The 18,511-nt window shown below is 37.9% G+C and overlaps 1 protein-coding gene across 2 annotated transcripts in view; it reads right to left on the bottom strand.

Moving 5' to 3' along the window:
• PSMD1 (proteasome 26S subunit, non-ATPase 1) overlaps window positions 1-18,511 on the bottom strand; it is a 113,997-nt gene that overhangs the window by 26,424 nt on the left and 69,062 nt on the right. For both annotated transcript variants that reach the window (XM_002749882.7, XM_054258027.2), the window contains exons 17-18: window positions 9,487-9,601; window positions 5,105-5,221 (exon numbers count right to left, since the gene is read on the bottom strand). In XM_002749882.7, coding sequence (XP_002749928.1) covers window positions 5,105-5,221; window positions 9,487-9,601 — 232 coding nt within the window. The remainder of the gene's footprint in view (window positions 1-5,104; window positions 5,222-9,486; window positions 9,602-18,511) is intronic.

Genomic DNA, 18,511 nt, shown 5'->3' with positions numbered 1-18,511 from the left:
TTACAGGCGTGAGCCACCACATCTGGCCACTGGTAATTCTTTATTCTTTCTGCATTTTCTAAAATTAGTATGTATTACTTTTATGATTAGAAAATATATTTATAAAATATATTCTGTATGAATAAAGAGAGTGATTCCTTTAAATCTGTTTGGGTGACAATAAGTAAACTACTTTATGCTTCTTCTATGTCTTACACTTCTCTGTTTTCCCAACAGTGCTTTTCAAATGGTAGGCACCCAGGAAGAAGTCGGCTTGTTCAAGAAGCACATAATCATGGAGCTCCCCAAATCTGCCAAAAGCAGAAAATATCAAATTTGAGTTTCCTAATATAACGACTTTATCTGCATTACATATTCTTTCAGAATCTTTTTCCCCTTTTCATTTGTATTGGTTTGGGAGGCCACAATGTGATATAGTGGCAGAATAATAGAATTATACAACCCTGGCTTATCAGCTGTTTGGTTAAGTTACTACCTTTTATGAGCCTCAGTATCTTCATCTCTACAGAGATGTTAGCACCTACCTTACATGGCTATTATAGGATTAGATGAGGTAACATATATGTAGTGTAACATATAAGGGTCATCTCATAGTTCAAAAAGCATGACTGCCTCACCATATGGGGGAAGAATCCTACCAATCCCTCCTATCATCTCTGCAATCTAAATGCTACTAACAAAATAATATTCCTTGAACATGGTTCTTATTTTTTATTCACAGGCAGCAATAGAATATAGTGGGGAAACAAAGAACAACCTCTGCCACTACCTAGCACACAACCACTTAAGTCACTTACTTCTCTAGAATTTATCTCTTTAACTATAAAACCTAGCATAGGGCCAGGGGTGGTGGCTCACGCCTATAATCCCAGCATTTTGGGAGGTCGAGGCAGGTGGATCACGAGGTCAAGAGATCGAGACCATCCTGGTCAACAAGGTGAAACCCTGTCTCTGCTAAAAATACAAAAATTAGCTGGGCATGGTGGCGTGCACCTGTAGTCCCAGCTACTCGGGAGGCTGAGGTAGGAGAATTGCTTGAACTCAGGAGGTGGAGGTTGCGGTGAGCTGAGATCACGCCATTGCACTCCAGCCTCGGTAGTAAGAGCGAAACTCCATCTCAAAAAAGAAAAAAAAAAAACCTAGCATAATTAAATCACCACTAAATTCCCCTCTACTTTAAAAAATTCTCACGTGGCCAGGTGTGGTGGCTCACGCCTGTAATCCTAGGACTTTGGGAGGTCAAGATGGGCAGATCACCTGAGGTCAGGAATTCAGGAGTTCGAGACCAGCCTGCCCAACATGGTGAAACCCTCTCTCTACTAAAAATACAAAAAATTAGCTGTCATGGTGGTAGGCACCTGTAATCCCAGCTACTCAGGAGGTTGCGGCAGGAGAATCACTTGAGCCCAGCAGACGGAGGCTGCAGTGAGCCAAGATTGCGCCACTGCACTCCTGCCTGGGCGACAAGAGTGAAACTCCATCTCAAAAAAAAACAACAACAAAACTCATGTTTGATACTTTTATTCTGGTTCGACAGGTCGAGTTCCTCTGATTCTGAACTTGTTTTAGATGAACACTTACATTACCTTATATAGGATGGAAATTTTACATGGTAAAGGTTCAATTTTATCAGCATTAATTTGCTTATGGTAGGTTTTGTGGCCTTTTTCTTTTTCATTTCTACTGACACTGTAAGACTTTAAGTCCCTATCTTAAGACAACAGTATGGTAATAGAGATAGACTACTACTCACAAATATGTTATGCTATAAAATATCATATATACCGTGATTTATTTTAGAACTGTAGGAGCTTAATTCAAAGAGGGTACATGTCAATGATGGGAGAAGCTTTCCTGTACCAGGCCTCAGACCAAATAATATTGGTAATAGGAGCACCAGATTCTATATTTACAATGTAATATTTTGATGTGGTTTTATATATGATACCTAATATTTACATGTTCAAGTAACTGTTAATGGTGAAATTTCTTTTTTGGTTTATTTGTTTTTTAGAGACAGGGTCTTTCAATGTTGTTCAGTCTGGCCTCCTAGACTCAAGAGATCCTCCTGCCTCAGCCACTGTGCCCATCTTAATGGGGGATTTCATTTAACAAGAAAAACAAAAGAAAAATTAATAAAGAGCAGAGTTGGGTTCTTAGAGCAAAATAGCTCCAAGGACCTAAAAAAGAACATTACCCTTGTTAAATGTGAACCTTTGATCCAGGGAGATGTACATGTTCCTGGGTTTATGTTTGCGAGCATGAGCTAGTGAGAGCTTCTCTCAGTAGCATGAGCTAGCTACTGAGAGAAGCAAAGCAAAGATGTACTGGAGATATTTCAACTAAGAGGGCAATGTGTGGAGCTAAGTGTTAGGGATGTGACATATATTCATGGTTACATAAAACATTTCCTTTGGAAATTTCCACTGTGAATTTCACAAAGTATCTGAGAAATTTCTCTTTTGAAATCCTTTGAAAGGGGTTTATAATTCTTGATGAAATTCACATTTGATCTTTGTTTTTGAGCCATTTCCACTTTATTTCATGGACTCGTTTTGCAACCTTGCAACTAAGACTCTGTAGCCTTGAGAAGCTACTCCTCTTCAGAGTTTCTCAACAAATTTTTCTTTTTGACAACATGCTGTATACCATCCCCAAAATGTCAATTTTGTCTTGTTGGCAATTATCAGCTAAAGGAAAGATGATATAAACTGTAGTCTATGAAATTCTTTATCACTTGCTTAATAACAGAAAACAATGAAATTAAGAATTCTTATGCTGAGTAACAACTTTGCTATAAAGAGTAGTGTTTCCTGAAATAATTTTTGAGTTTCATACGGTCAATTTTGCTTTTTTACTCAGTGGTATATACATTTACATTTATCTACCCAGTTTATATTAATGGCAAAGGCTACTAGCTGTGATTTCATTTTGACATTTTAATCAGTGTCTAAGATTCTGATACAACCTGAAGATGGGAGTGTGCCCCCTGTATTTGTACCAGCTAAGACTTGGTTCAACAACAGTTCCTGCAATGATTATCCAACTCCTGAAGGACTCTGCCATTTTTGGAACAGAGATATAATTGTAAAATCAATGAAATCGTACAGCAGAGGATGGGAAGACAGAACATTTGTCTTGCTGATAATACAAGTAACATGAAAGTAACATATGGGATCAAAGTGAATGAATATCTGTGTATTACTGTTAGAGGAGGTGCATTCCATGCCCTAAATGTGTTTCTTTAATGACACTACTCAGTTGGATAACCTCTAAATGTTCAGTTGAAGATCAAAAGCAGAAATAAGAGATATAAATATGATAGCTGCTGTATTTAAAAACAAAAAGAAATGTGGTGTGTTTGGAAAGATGTTTTCTTCTAGAAGATGTAGTATATTAAGTAACATGTTATAAAAACAGGATGAGAAGTCAGATTCTATCTTTGTAATAATACAGTTTTTGAAAGTCCTGAAAACAATTTTGAGACAGAAAGAGAAACACTAAATAAATGAAGCAAAAATGATAGCAAATGTTTAGAACTTGAAATTTATTACACAAAGCTCCATAAAATTAGAATGAATAATCAATGAGTTCTGGAAATGTTTCTCTTTTCTATCTCAAGTCTACTTTGCTGAAAATAAGGGTGATATTCTGTATTTGCTTGATGAGGCAGAAGACAGAATGCCAAGTTTTTTCTGTTCTCAATTTTTTGACTACATCCTGTATGTGAGAATTAATTAATATATGGATACTCCTAGCTTTAAGAATTGTAAGATCTGAAATTGCTGTGTAATCTATAAATGTCTATTTAGTATATCAAATGTGCTAATTTTGGTACCTGTATTAAAAGTAAGATACATGCATTTTCTTAGTAGAATGAGAAGTTTTGGATGAAGTGACAAGACACCTTAGATATCAAACACTAACAACCTGAGGATCGAGAGATTATCATGAGAGAATTTTATTTTATTTTCTGAGACAGGGTCTTGCTCTGTCACTCCATGGCTCACTGCAACTTTGGCCTCCTGGGCTTAAGTGATCCTCCCACCTCAGTCTCCCAATTAGCTGGAACCACAGGTGCACGCCACCATGCCTAGCTAATTTCATTTTAATTCTTTGTAATGATGGGGCCTCTCTATGTTGCCCAGGCTAGCCTTGAACTCCTGGCTCAAGTGATCTGCCCACCCCAGCCTCCCAAAGTAGATTACAAGAATGAACCCCCAAATTAGGGATTACAAGAATGAACCACCGTGCTTGGCTCATGAGGGAATTTTAAAACAGGTGTCTCAAATCTATTATGGAGTCACCCACAGGGTGGGTATGGATTGTGGAGGATATGTGAAAAGGATCTCTGGGGCAAGCTGGGTTGTGAGTCTTTCCCCCTCACTCCAAGTTTACAGAAAGGGGCTTCAGAGGGTCTATTTGTAGTGCACAATATGATCAGGAGCTGCTGTGTACTGAGGCATTAGCTATCAACTGAGGTATTAGAACTGATAGCCTATTATATTCCTATCCAGAAGGGCAAAATGTGCAAAGAGTGTTTCCGAGAGGCAGATGTGGGTCAAGTAGAAAAAAAAGCTGCCTTGGAGCCATTTGAAACTCCACCCAAAAAGACTGCCCAGGAGGGCAATGACATTCCAAAAGAGAATGTGGATATACTCATTTCTAAACTAAGATTGTATGTACGATACAAAGTGACTGCAGATTTTTTTTATATTACCTTAAAAAGATAGATCAAAAAAGTCATGGACCGCCTAAGTTTGCATCCTATATTGTCAGAGGAAAAAGTTATCCCACTGAATACATTTTAAAAGGACAGTGAAAGGCCAAAAAAGTTGATTTTAACGACCCAAGAGCTCTAATTTTTCACGCACAGTTATATACTTAAATTAACAAAGGGACCATTAAATCTGTAAAAATGCATTTAAAGAGCATTACATATTTAAAGTTTCCCCATTCTCTTATACTCCAAATGCTCTTTACTTTTACTTTCTGTGACTTCAGTGTTCCCCATATGTGAAGTAAAAAAAATGTCCTGAAAAGAAAAGTTACTTAAGAAAGGGCCAAACCATCTCTCTTCCAGGGAATTCCTTTGTTTGCTCACCTTTGGACAAGTGATTTCAGTCTGCTGGATCATGATGAGAGCTGAAGCTATGAGTGCCCCTTGCCTCACGTAGTTCACAGGGTCATTTGTCATTGGTTCTAGCAAATTAATGGCTTCCTGAAAGAATTTAAAAAAACAAACACAACTTTTAAATAAAGTTGATATGGCTGAATTTTCATTTTATAGTCATATGCCACATAACAACATTCTGGGAAATGACAGACTGCATATGTAATGGTAGTCCCATAAGATTATAAGGGAGTTAAAAAATTCCTATTGCCTAAGTGACTTCTTGATGATGCCGGCCCTGTGCAGGCCTGGTCTAAGTGTGTGTCTTAGTCTTTAAAAAAAAAGTTTTAAAAATAAAAGCAAATCATTTTGAAAATAGGAAAAAAGTTACCGAATATAAAGAAAAAATATTTTTGTACAGCTGTACAATGGGTTTGTGTTTTAAACTAAGTGTTATTACAAGAGTCAAAAAATTAAAAATAATTAAAAACATAAAAAAGGTAAGCTAAGATCAATTATTGAAGAAAAAATTTATACATTTAGTAGCTGAAGCATACAGTGTTTATAATAGTGACAATAGTGTCCTTGGCCCTCACATCCACTCAACACTCACTCACTGACTCACCCTGAGTAAGTTCCAGTCCTGTAAGTTCCATTCACAGTTAAGTGCCCTATATAGTTGTATGATTTTTATCTTTTATACTGCATTTTTACTGTACCTTTTCTGTTTAGATACACCAATAGCACTGTGTTATAACTGCCTGGTATTCAGTATAGTAACTTGATGTACAGGTTTGTATCCTGGAAGCAACAGACCATCACCATCTATGTTTGTGTAAGTATACATACCCTATGATGTTTGTACAGTCACGAAATTGCCTAATGAAGCATTTCTCAGAACATCTCTGTTCTTAAGTGATGCACGACTACAGCTACTGTCACTCTAAGTCAGTATTTTCATCCAACAGCATAGTAAGAAATTAATTAACAACTACTTGAATGTAATAGTTTAGAACTGGTTATGCTTTATGTAAATTTCAATATAACTGAGGGTAAGTGAAAAGGAAGCTTTAGAACCTGAGTGCTCTTGTCTTGAGGTGAGAGGTCATATAAAATTAAAGAGAAAATGGGGATTAACATTTGATAAGCACCTATTACTTTTCAGACATAGTACTAGGTATTTTACATATTATTCGATATAAACCTTCTTACTCCTAAAGCAAAAAACCAGCACAAAACAATCTTTATAAACAAAGAAACTGAGAGTTACAAAGGTTAAACAACTTGTTCAAAGTCAAGTAAGTACTGATAGCAAACCCAGGCCAGTCTGAATCCAAAATTTGTATTATAATTCAACCTCCATCAGGCCGGGCATGGTGGCTCATGCCTGTGATCCCAGCACTTTGGGAGGCCAAGCTGGGCAGATTAATTGAGGCCAGGAGTTTGAGAACAGCCTGGTCAACATGGTAAAACCCCATCTCTACTAAAAATATAAAAATCAGCTGGGTGTGGTGGTGCACGCCTGTAATCCCAGCACTTTGGGAGGTGGGCAGATTATCTGAGGTCAGGAGTTCAGACCAGACTGGGCAACATGGTGAAATCCTGTTTGTACTAAAAATACCATAAAAATTAGCCAGGCTTGGTGGTGAGTGCCTGTAGTCCTGGCTACTTGGGAGGCTGAGGTGGGAGAATTTTTTGAACCCAGGAGGTGGAGGTTGCAGTGAGCTGGGATCGTGCCATTATACTCCAGCCTTGGCAACAAGAGCAAAACTCCACCTCAAAAAAAAAAAAAAAAAACTCTTTACAAACGTTAGGGTAAGATTGGGTGCAATGGCTCACGCCTGTAATCCCAACACTCTGAAAGGCAAGGTGGGAGGATCACTCGATTGCTTCATCCCAGGAGTTCAAGATCAGCCTGGGCAACATAGTTGACCCTGTCTCTAATGTAAGAAAGAAAAAAGAAAAATAGTAATAAACAAATATTAGAGTAAGGTAATATCTCAGATGATTTTATAAGACCTAATTGAAAAATTAAATAAGACCAAAAAAAACCCAAAACTTTCCAAACAAAAGATTTTACTAGCAGGCTGGGTGCAGTGGCTCATGCCTGTAATCCCAGCACTTTGGGAGGCCGAGGTGGACGGATCACCTGACATTGGGAGTTCAAGACCAGCCTGACCAACATGGAGAAACCCTGTCTCTACTAAAAATACAAAATTAGCCAGGTGTGGTGATGCCAGCTACTCAAGAGGCTGAGGCAGGAGGATCACTTGAACCCAAGAGGCGGAGGTTGCAGTGAGCTGAGATTGTGCCATTGCACTCCAGCCTGGGCAACAAGAGCAAAACTCCATTTCCAAAAAAAAAAAAAAAAAAAAAAAAAGATTTTACTAGCATCTAGCTAGTAGAATAGCAAAACAAATGAAATCATAGACTAGAATTGATTTCATGGTTGCACTTCCTAAGACCATAAGCGATGAGATTTTCTAAAATATTTATCAAGCGTAAGCCACCGCACCTGGCCTTTTTATTTTTTTGAGATGGAGTTTTACTCTTGTCCCCAAGGCTGAAGTGCCAGGACATGATCTTGGTTCACTGCAGCATCCACCTCCTGGGTTCAGGCAATTCTCCTGCCTCAATCTCCTGAGTAGCTGGGATTACAGGCATGTGCCACCATGCCCACCTAATTTTTGTATTTTTAGTAGAGATGGAGTTTCGCCATGTTGCCCAGGCTGGTCTCAACTGAGCCACTGTGCCTGGCCAAAAATTGTTATTTTTATTCCCAGCCTCAATAATGTTTTATGTGATTAGAAAAACTTACACAATACCAATACTCTTTATTGGAAAAAAAGTCAAGCAAATTAAAATTTTTTAGATTCCTGGAATCAATCCATAAACTTACAACTATGTTTTGTTTTGAGTTTGAACAAATGATATAAAAAGTGACTCCTTTCTCTGATGAAAAGGCACTGGGAGTACAGCTATGCTCTCAGTTTTTTTTTTTTTGATGGAGTTTCACTCTTGTTGCCCAGTCTGGAGTGCAGTGGTATGGTAGGTAAGTGCTAGAATTACAGGTGTGAGCCGCCTTGCCCGGCCATGGCACTGGGAGCATAGCTATGCTCTCAGTCTTATGCACACACACGGTTAAAAGGTTCACTTCTGGGATGTGGCCAAGATTTGTGCATATGTGCTATGAGAGGCAAAGTGTGTTGATTATGTCATTGCTGTGAATTATGAATACTTGTTATTTAAACAATAGCATATTTCTTTATGAATTTCATGATGAATTATGTTTTCTAATCATCATCTTGCCTTACTCAGCTCTTTTTTGTAACATTTGAGGGCTTAACAAATACGAAGTTACCTATTAAGGTTAGATATGAGAAAATAGGTAAATAGCACATTTAAGCAAATCGAGATTTGCTTAAAACCGAAATATCATATCAGCTGATTTTCAGGGCTTCAGAAGAGAAACTTGTTTTTCAGAATACTAATTATACAAATTAAACATGTAAAATAATCATATAAAATAACCTAAATAGTTCTTTAACAACAACATTAACAAAAACTACTTTATTTTCTTTATGTTTTGTTTTTCTTTTTATTCTTTTAAAGAAATCAATGGGCCAGGTGCAGTGGCTCATGCCTGTAATCTCAGCACTTTGAGAGGATGAGGCAGGAGGATTGCTTGATCCCAAGAGTTTAAGACCAGCCTGGGCAACATAGTGAGACCCCTTCCCTTCTCTATGAAAAATAAAAATTAGCCGAGTGTGTTGGCATGTACCTGTAGTCCCAGTTACTCAGCGGGCTGAGGTCAGAGCATCACTTGAGCCCAGGAGTTTAAGGCTGCAGTGGGCAGTGTTCCTACCACTGCACTTTGGCCCAAACAACAGAGCATGACTCAAACAAACAAAAAAAGAAAAATGAAAAAAAAAAAAAGGGCCAGGAGCAGTGGCTCATGCCTATAATCCCAGTGCTTTGGGGGGCTGAGGCAAGTGGATCACCTGAGGTCAGGAGTTCAAGACCAGCCTGGCCAACATGGTGAGACTGCATCACTGCACTCCAGCCTGGGTGACAAGAGCGAAACTCCACTTCAAAAACAACAACAAAAAACCCCCCAGAAATCAATGATTTAAAAAAAAAATCAAGAGCATTGTTTCAGCTACAGCTATCCATGTAATGTGATGATTTATTCTTAAGCAGATTTGGGCAATCCAGCATCTCAGAATGAGGTAGTACTGGGAAGCTTTGTACGGCAAGTTCAGTCTTACAGATCATACTGCACTTGTATTTTTATAGTTGTTACATAAACTCTTCGGCGAGGAAAAACAGTCTGGCACCAAGAAAGAACTGACCCCATTGGCTTTGGGCTTTACCTTGTTTCCTGTACCAGCACAGCAGATCCCCAAGGCCATTGCAGCTCCATAGCGCACATGAGGGTTGTAACTCTCTGACAACAAAGAGACAACACTTGGGCACTGTTCAGGGGTCCTGATAAAAAACAGAAAGTGAAGCCAGTGTTATAGGTAACATATTTTAAGTTAAGACAGAAGAGTTTTAGCACTTACTGTTTTTGAAAAAGTTATAGGAAACAATGGGCATTTAAAACATAAATTGCAGAATTAAAAATCTTTCACAGAGTTCTAATTATTGACAGAAGAAATCTGATCTTCAATATTCAGAGGATACATGTACAGAAAAAGGACTCCTTTCTGAGTATAAGTGAGTCCTCAACCACAGGTCTGGATTCCAGTTATTCTCTGGTGCCTCCTCCATAGCATGGGGCAGCCATGTGGGGGGCAGCACACTGTTCTACATCTATTTTTCTATTTCTTGGTCACTTTGATTTTGTTCCAGCAGACAAAAGTCATTTATAGAGAATCCTGGATATTTCCAAAGTTACATGAAAGATTTAAATCCCCCAGTATTACTTTAAAAAGATTTTTTTTTGCAGCCATAAAGAATGAAATCATGTTTTTTTGCAGCAACATGGATGCAGCTGGAGGCCATTATCCTAAGTGAATTAAGGCAGGAACAGAAAACCGAATACTGTATATTCTCACTTGTAAGTGAGAGCTAAACACTAGGTATTGATGGATATAAAGAAGGCAACAAAAAACACTGGGAACTGGAGGGAGGAGGGAAGGGTGCCTGGGTTGAAAAACTATTGGGTACCATGCTTAATACTTGGGTGATGGTATCAGTTGTCCCACAAACTCGAGCATTACACCATATACCCATGTAACAAACCTGTACATGTATCCCCTGAATCTAAGATAGAAGTTGAAATTAAAAAAAGAAGAAAAAAAAGAAACTAGGCTCTTTGCTAGACTTCGAAGCAGCATATACAGTTCTAGATTTTTCACTGTCATCAAGCATTTACTGAGACAAAACCAACACACATAGACTGTGTATTAAAGGTGGGTGTGGTGGCTTACGTCTGTAATCCCAGCACCTTGGGAGGCCAAGGTGGGGCAGATCACTTGAGGTCAGGAGTTCAAGACCAGCGGGCCAACATGGCGCAAACCCCCTCTCTACTAAAAATACAAAAATTAGCTGGGCATGGTAGTGCATGCCTATAATCTCAGCTACTCAGGAGGCTGAGGCAAGAGAATCACTTGAACCCGAGAGGTGGAGGCTGCAGTGAGCTGACATCACACCACTGCACTCTAGTCTAAGTGACAGAGCAAAACTCCATCTCAAAAAAAAAAGGAGGGGAACGATCCAAGACGGCCGATCGCTAACATCTCAGGATTGCAGCTCCCAGCGAAAGCTCAGAAAACAAGAGGACGCCACACTTTCAGACAAATTTTCGTCGCTCACGGAGCAGAAGATCCCCAGTGGAGGAGCTCCACGGGTCGCCAGTGCGACTCTTGTGGCTGGCGCAGCGGTTTCGTCAGCACCTCAGTGCAGCAGCTCTCGGTGCAGAGTAATCGGGACTGGTTCCCCTTCTGACCGAGGTTTGGAGGAGCCACACAGGTCGCCAGCGCGACTCTTGTGGCCGGTGCAGCGGTTGTGCTGGCACCTTGGTGCAGCAGCTCTTGGTGCAGAGTAAACGGGACTGGTTCCCCTTCTGACCGAGGTTTGGAGCTCTGGGAAGGCAGAGTCGCCTATTACGGACTCACGAAGGAAGCCAGACTGGAGATTCCTGGGCAGAAAAGCACCATCAGTCTTAACACCGCTGTTTTGGCCGGTGCAGTGGGTTGCTCATATTTCGGCCCTGGGAATTAACAACTTGGACGTCCACTCAGAGACCTAATCTGAAAGTTGGTAACTACAAAGACGACAGGAGGATAAATTTACAATGATGGGAAGAAACCAGGGTAAAAAGGTTGAGAATACTCAAAATCAGAACGCCTCTCCCTCTAAAGAGGATCACAGTTCCTCATCAACAAGGGAACAAGACTTGATTGAGAACGAGCACATCCCATTAACAGAATCAGGCTTCCAAAGATGCATAATAAGAAACTTCTGTGAGTTAAAAGAACATGTTGCAGCCCAATGTAAAGAAACTAAACTTTGAAAAAAGGTTTGACGAAATCCTAATGAGAATAGACAACTTAGAGAGGAATATAAGTGAATTAATGGAACTGAAGAATACAATGCAGGAACTCCGAGAAGTATGCACAGGTTTAAACACTCGAATTGTTGAAGCAGAAGAAAGGATATCAGAGGTAGAAGTCCAACTTAATGAAATAAAACGAGAAGACAAGATTAGAGAAAAAAGGATAAAAAGGAATGAGCAAAGTCTCCAAGAAATGTGGGACTATGTGAAAAGACCAAATTTACGTTTGATAGGTGCATCTGAATGCGACGGAGAGAATGAATCCAAGCTGGAAAATACCCTTCAGGATATTATTCAGGAAAATTTTCCTAAACTAGCAAAACAGGACAATATTCAACCCCAGGTAATACAGAGACCACCACAAAGATATTCCTCAAGAAGAGCAACCCCAAGGCACATAAGCAGAAACTCTACAAGCCAGAAGAGAGTGGGGGCCAATATTCAACATCCTTAAAGAACAGAACTTTCAGCCCAGAATTTCATATCCAGCCAAACTAAGCTTCACAACTGAAGGAAAAATAAAATCTTTTATGAACAAGCAAGTACTCAGAGATTTTATTACCACCAGGCCTGCTTTACAAGAGCTTCTGAAAGAAGCATTACATATAGAAAGAAACAACCAATATTAGCCTTTCTAAAAATATACCAAAAAGTAAAAAGCATCAACATAAAGAAGAATTTACATCAACAAATGGATAAAACAGCCAGTTAACATCAAACGGCAGTAATCCTAAATTTAAATTGACTAAATCCCCCAATCAAAAGATACAGCCAAAACTCAACAGCATGTTACATCCAGACCCATTTCACTTGCAAGGATACACAAAGATTCAAAACAAAGGGATGGAGAAAGATTTACCAACCAAATGGAGAGCAAAAATAAATGAATAAATAAAAAGCAGGAGTTGCAATTCTCATATCTGATAAAATAGATCTTAAAGCAACAAAGATATAGTGGTAAAAGGATCAATGCAACAAGAAGAGCTAATGATCCTAACACCCAGATACATAAGACCTATAAAGAGACTTAGACTCAACAAGACAGAAAATTAATAAGGATATCAAGGACTTGAACTCAGATCTGGAACAAGTAAACTTAATAAATATTTATAGAGCTCTCCACTTTAAATACACAAAATATACATTCTTGTCAATACCAACGTCATACCTACTCATAGGTTTAAATGAAACATTGATTGGCCATTATTAATACCTATTTTTTTTTTTAGAATAAAGCAACATTTCCCTTCTCTCTCCCTCTTTTTCTTCCTCTCCTTCACTCCTTTTTTTCCTTTCCTTCTCTCAAAAACAGAAAAAAAAGAAATCAACTTGTAGACCTCTAGATCCAGGTCGGCAATGTCTCTCTCATTGCTCGATTTCCTTCCTTCCCTCCTCTTCCTTCTCTCCCTCCCTCCCTCCCTCCCTCCCTTCCTCCTTTCCTCCCTTCCTCCCTTCCTCCCTCCCTAAAAAATAAAAAAAAAAAAAAAAAAAAAAAAGGAAAAAAAAAAAGAAATATGTATTAAAAAGGCGAAGTGGCATTAACTACCTACCAAACACCAAATAAATGCTAAGGACAAAAATTACCACAGAAAGAGGTAAGAGTGGTCAGAAGACTAATTCATAGAGAATGCAGACATCAAGTGAGTTTGAATGCACTGGAAGAACTGGACAAATGATGAAGAAGAATATAGGCATTAGGGTAAAGAAAGCAAGTCCACAAAGGTCTAGAGATTGGAATTCACCTGGCTTGTCTAATTTGAATACAGTCAGTGTCTCTGTAGCACATATAGTAGAAAATAAAAGTGGAAAGGCAATTAAGAGCAAAATGATAGTGTCTTGACTGTCAGGTTTAGCAATTTACATTTTGCAGAAAAATTGAATGATGATTTAGAAAGATTAAGGAGATACCTGCGAACAAGACAGGTTAAAAGCATGAAGGTGAAAAAACCAGCAAAAAGCGATTTCAGTAATTCAAACCAATAAAATAAAATTCATACTCTATTGGCTCAAGGACAATCTGGCCTGCAGCAGAATTTATTTGGCCTACATACTTAAAAAAAATTCAAAATAAGTTGTCAACATTTAAAATGGGAATATTTTACATTAAAACCCAAATTTCCAACTTCTCCAGAAAGGCTGTTTCAAGACCTTCACAGTCCCTCGGGCCTAGGCACTGAGTTCAGAGGTCCTACCCTACTGTCTTTTAAAAATACTAAAGTGAACTGAAATCCCGCACTAAATATGACTTATATATAACTGTATAGAAGTTGATTTGCATTTAATTAGTTGACATTTTAGGTTTTTCAGACATTTAATTAAAACATTTATTTATTAAAAAGGCATTTAAAAAAAGACTATCCTGTCATGAATGAAAACAGTTATTACCACAAACCAACTCAAATCTATAATTCTATGTTGGAAGTGTTCTTTAGCCTCAGACTCCAGAAAATGGTAAATTCAAATTTCAAATGGAATAGAATGAAGTTTATGAAAACTGTATCTGCTAAAGTGAAATTTTGCAGAAGGGAAGGTTAGATTATTTTTCCCTACAATAGAGTCCATCAAGCTTTCTTGAAAATGTTCTGTTTGCCAAACTTCCTTGTATGAATAATTTGGAAAAAATACTAATTGCCACTTGTATTATTAGAAACAATATGGAAAAACAGTATAGTGTTGTTAGAAAAGCAATTTTTAACTAGAAAATGGAAGATCTGGGTTCTAGTTCTAGTTTTGCTAATTTGTTAGTTATGTGACATTAGGCAAATCACTTAGGTTTTTTCCTTTATAATTAGAGATAGATTTTTCTTGACTATTTTTCAGGAATAACAAAAACCAGATGAGCAAATAACTGAAAATACAGTAATAACATATATGCTATCAGTTAATATATACTGAGAAAAATAACAGTAAGTTATATAAGAGGAAACTATGAAGTCTTAAAACTCATGTTCTAGTTCCTATTCTGTCTCTAAATAGTTGGGCCAATTTAGACAATGTTCAATTAACCAAACATTCCAGGATCCTTTCCTCATCTGAAATGAGGGGGGACTAGAAGTTCTGTAAGTCTGTTCCAACTTTACAATTAGACAGCATTTAAAAATGAACCAATTATTATAGGTCTAAATCAATGCCTATTATTATAGGACAACTTTTCTTCAATGAGTAACATTCCAATGAAATAAAAATAAAATTTATAGTGATATTAAATATAGTGATAAAGAGGTTTTTGAAGTTATTCTACAATTTGTAGTTGAAACTACCAACATTTAACTTTTACTTTCACTCCTGTAAGACTAAGAACTTGAAGCTCTTTCCATAGTTTGACACCCAAATTGTCTAACAAACTCACTGAAATGTTTTGCCACCTAATTAACTACCAATAAAACCACTCTAGACTGCACAAAGGCTGACTATATTTTTCTATCTCCCATTACTTATTAGCACAGTGCTATAGGTAAAATAATTTTTATTATTTAATAAGAGACAAAGAGAGTTAAACTAAATTTATATTTAGAGACTTAGACAACAAGTATATTCTACTAAGTTCAAGGCCTAATGGTTAGGCACTAGAAAATATACCAAGCCCTTTTCTGTTCTACTTTTTCTTTCTCCCTTAAATTTAAAATTCAGCAAGATAATCAAAACTAGGGAAAATTGACGTACCTGTGAGTATTACTTTCTGAAGCTAATTGAGTCTTGAATGGGCACGATTCTGAGAGCAAAGGAATAAATGTTGTGGGCAAAGGAATGAATACTGGAATGTTAGAAACAAGCTTGAGGAAAAGTAGGGGGAAGAGCCATACTGATTTTGTGTAGAGGAATAACAAAGATAATACTAGAAATAAAAGATCAGGACTACTAGCATAACCACTTAGGCGCATGGCAGGAATCAGAGCTTTCTGAAGAACCCGCTCTATCTTTCTTAAGACCTGGTGGCTGTGTTTAGTCAGTCATATTTATTGAGGGCTTACTATACATGACACAGTGGGTTTAGACAATAACAAACATTTAGAAAAACTGGGTCTTGGTTTAGGTTCCCTCAAGACTTAGTTATGTGACTATCTGCCAATTGTCTGATACAGAGTCTCCTTCCTCCTGCCCTCCGAATGCACAGGTAACACATAATTTTGGGAGTCAAACCTTTAAATGCAAAATGAGGGAATATATCCCAAGGCTTTAAAATCTAGTTTGTATAATTATCATGTAAAGAAAATGAAAAAACAACTTTGTTGCTCTTTCGTATTACTACACTTGTGGTTCATGATAAGGTATATGATAACAGGCAGCAGGTAAATAAAAACACTGCTTTAATCTTAAGTATGTAATTCAGTTTTTAATGAAAAACAAAAAAAGAGTTGTAATCTTCTGCTTGAAACACATACCAACATTTATTCCTTTGCTCTCAATTAAGGTAACTACATTATAATTCGTTGTTTCAGTAAAATTTCTTGGCTTGTAGCTAACTGTCATCTTGCCAATGTTACTGTTTGTTCAAACCTTTCACAGAGCAGAAACTGAGCAAGGGCATATGCATAAGTCACTGCCTTATCACTGCACCATAAACTGCACATATGAATTCCTTTCTTTCAACACACTGGCTTTTAAATACTGTTTCTTTATTGAGTATTTTGTGCAACCTTAACATTAAATCATTAATAAATCAAAATGCTTTAAAAAATGTGGTGTCTTTCTTCCCCCCCCTCTAATCCATTTTTACTAAAGGAGGAAAAACACAGTAATATACATAGATAGGTAGAAAAACTATTCTAAACGGGGCTATTATAGAGGGAACTCCCCTCCCCTCCCAGGGAACTACCTGAAATTAGTCCCCCAATACCATAAATTATGCAATCAAATTTTCCATATTTAGACACATCAAGGAGGTCAGTATATTCAATGCAATGGACAAACTGTGCCCTGCGAAAACTACCTTTTTGACTATGTGCCCATAATGCTAGGTAAGTGGAATTTCTGAGGCTATAAGCCTAAGGATAGTCCCTTAGTAGAACTATGAATTTATAATTTTCATTAGGTAAGTGCCACGGTGTTAGAGGCTTAACTCAATAAACATGAATTAAGAATTTATCTGTCCCTGTTGCTTGAGTCCAGGAGTTTGAAACCAGCCTGGCTAACATAGTGAATGAAACCCCGGTCTCTACAAAAACTAGCCAAGTGTGGTTGCATGCGTCTGTGGTCTCAGCAGCTGAGGAGGCTGAGGTGGGCTTGAGTCCAGAAGGTGGAGATTGCAGTGAGCTATGATAATGCCACTACATTCCAGCCTGGGTGACAGAGTGAGACATAGTCTCAAAAAAAGAATGTATCTGTTCCTATTTAACTCCCTTGTACTCTCTAACAACAGATTTCAAATAATCTGAGTAGTAACCTGAAATTCTAAGTGCCTACTGGATATCTTTTCCAAATATACCACAAATACCTCAATCAACATTTAAAAACACACAGAGGATGGGTGCAGTGGCTCACGCCTGTAATCCCAGCACTTTGGGAGGCCGAGGTGGGTGGATCATGAGGTCAAGAGATCAAGATCATCCTGGCCAACATGGTGAAACCCTGTCTCTATTTAAAAAAAAAAAAAAAAAAAATAGCTGAGTGTGATGGTGCATGCCTGCAGTCCCAGCTACTCGGGAGGCTGAGGCAGGAGAATCACTTGAACCTGGGAGGTAGAGGTTGCAGTGAGCTGAGATTGTGTCACTGCACTCCAGCCTGGTGACAAAGCGAGACTCTGTCTCAGGAACAAACAAACCAACCCACAAAGAAAGGAATAAAAAAGGGTATTCCTCTTCAAGTTGCTTCTTTTCCCACCATGACCATTCGCTGACATACCTAGGAAACTCATACCTTTAATAATTCTATTCCCTCACTCTCCACATATAATCTGCCATCAAGTCAACAGAAACCCTTAAATCTTATTCTTGTTTCCAACTGCCTTGTTTCAGTCCCTGATCATCTCTCACTGGAAAAATACAATGATTCCTTACATGACCTCTTTTCTTGTCCTCTCTTCAATTTGTTTTGGTAGAGAGAACAAAGGCTTAGAATCAGAAAGACCTGAATTCCAATTCTAGTGCTGCGATTTATTAGCAGGGTGACAATCACTAAATTTCTCTGAGCCTTAACTGCCTTATCCATGAAACAATACCTGTTCCTCCTTCTGTATGTTGGGGAGAGTTGGTGGAGTTGTATAGTAAAATACTAAACTATCATCACTGAAATCTAGATGCATAACCAGAAATTGGCTTTGGATCAGAACCAGAAATCTGGATACTAATATTTGATGTTAAGGGTTTATCATATAAAACAAGCTGAATATTAAACCTAGAAAGCTGGTTATATTTAGGGTTCAGACCTCCAGAATTTCCTCATCAACTTGTTAGGGAACTAAAGGCATGCAGAATACTTATCAACTTGCCCTGTGGCTGCAAGGGCAGGATATTCCAGGGAAAACTGACTCACAGGAAAGAGCTTATCTTAAAATCTGTCTTAACATTTCATTTATTTTGTGATACTTTACTTGTTATAAAAAATATTATACCAGAGTAAATAAAAGATATCATATATACTATTCTTAAACCAACCACAAAACTCAAGTTCTTTTCTTTAGTAGAAAAGTCTTCTGAAAGGCGATAGAAGTTAGACTTAAGTTTTGTTTACTAAAAGGCACTAACAACTTCATGAGGTTTAGAAAAAATTTGCCTGAGAACATAAATACCAGGAGCCTAACACAGAACTTTACCTAGTTGATTGCAATAAAGACTGAAATAGACTGTGAAGGCTATAAACTAAAAAGCATATAAAAAAAACCTGACAGTGTCTCAATC

This window comes from Callithrix jacchus, chromosome 6, assembly GCF_049354715.1.
Source record: "Callithrix jacchus isolate 240 chromosome 6, calJac240_pri, whole genome shotgun sequence".
In the NCBI taxonomy this organism is placed as follows: Eukaryota; Metazoa; Chordata; class Mammalia; order Primates; family Cebidae; genus Callithrix; species Callithrix jacchus.
This window is presented reverse-complemented; position numbering and strand designations above follow the sequence as displayed.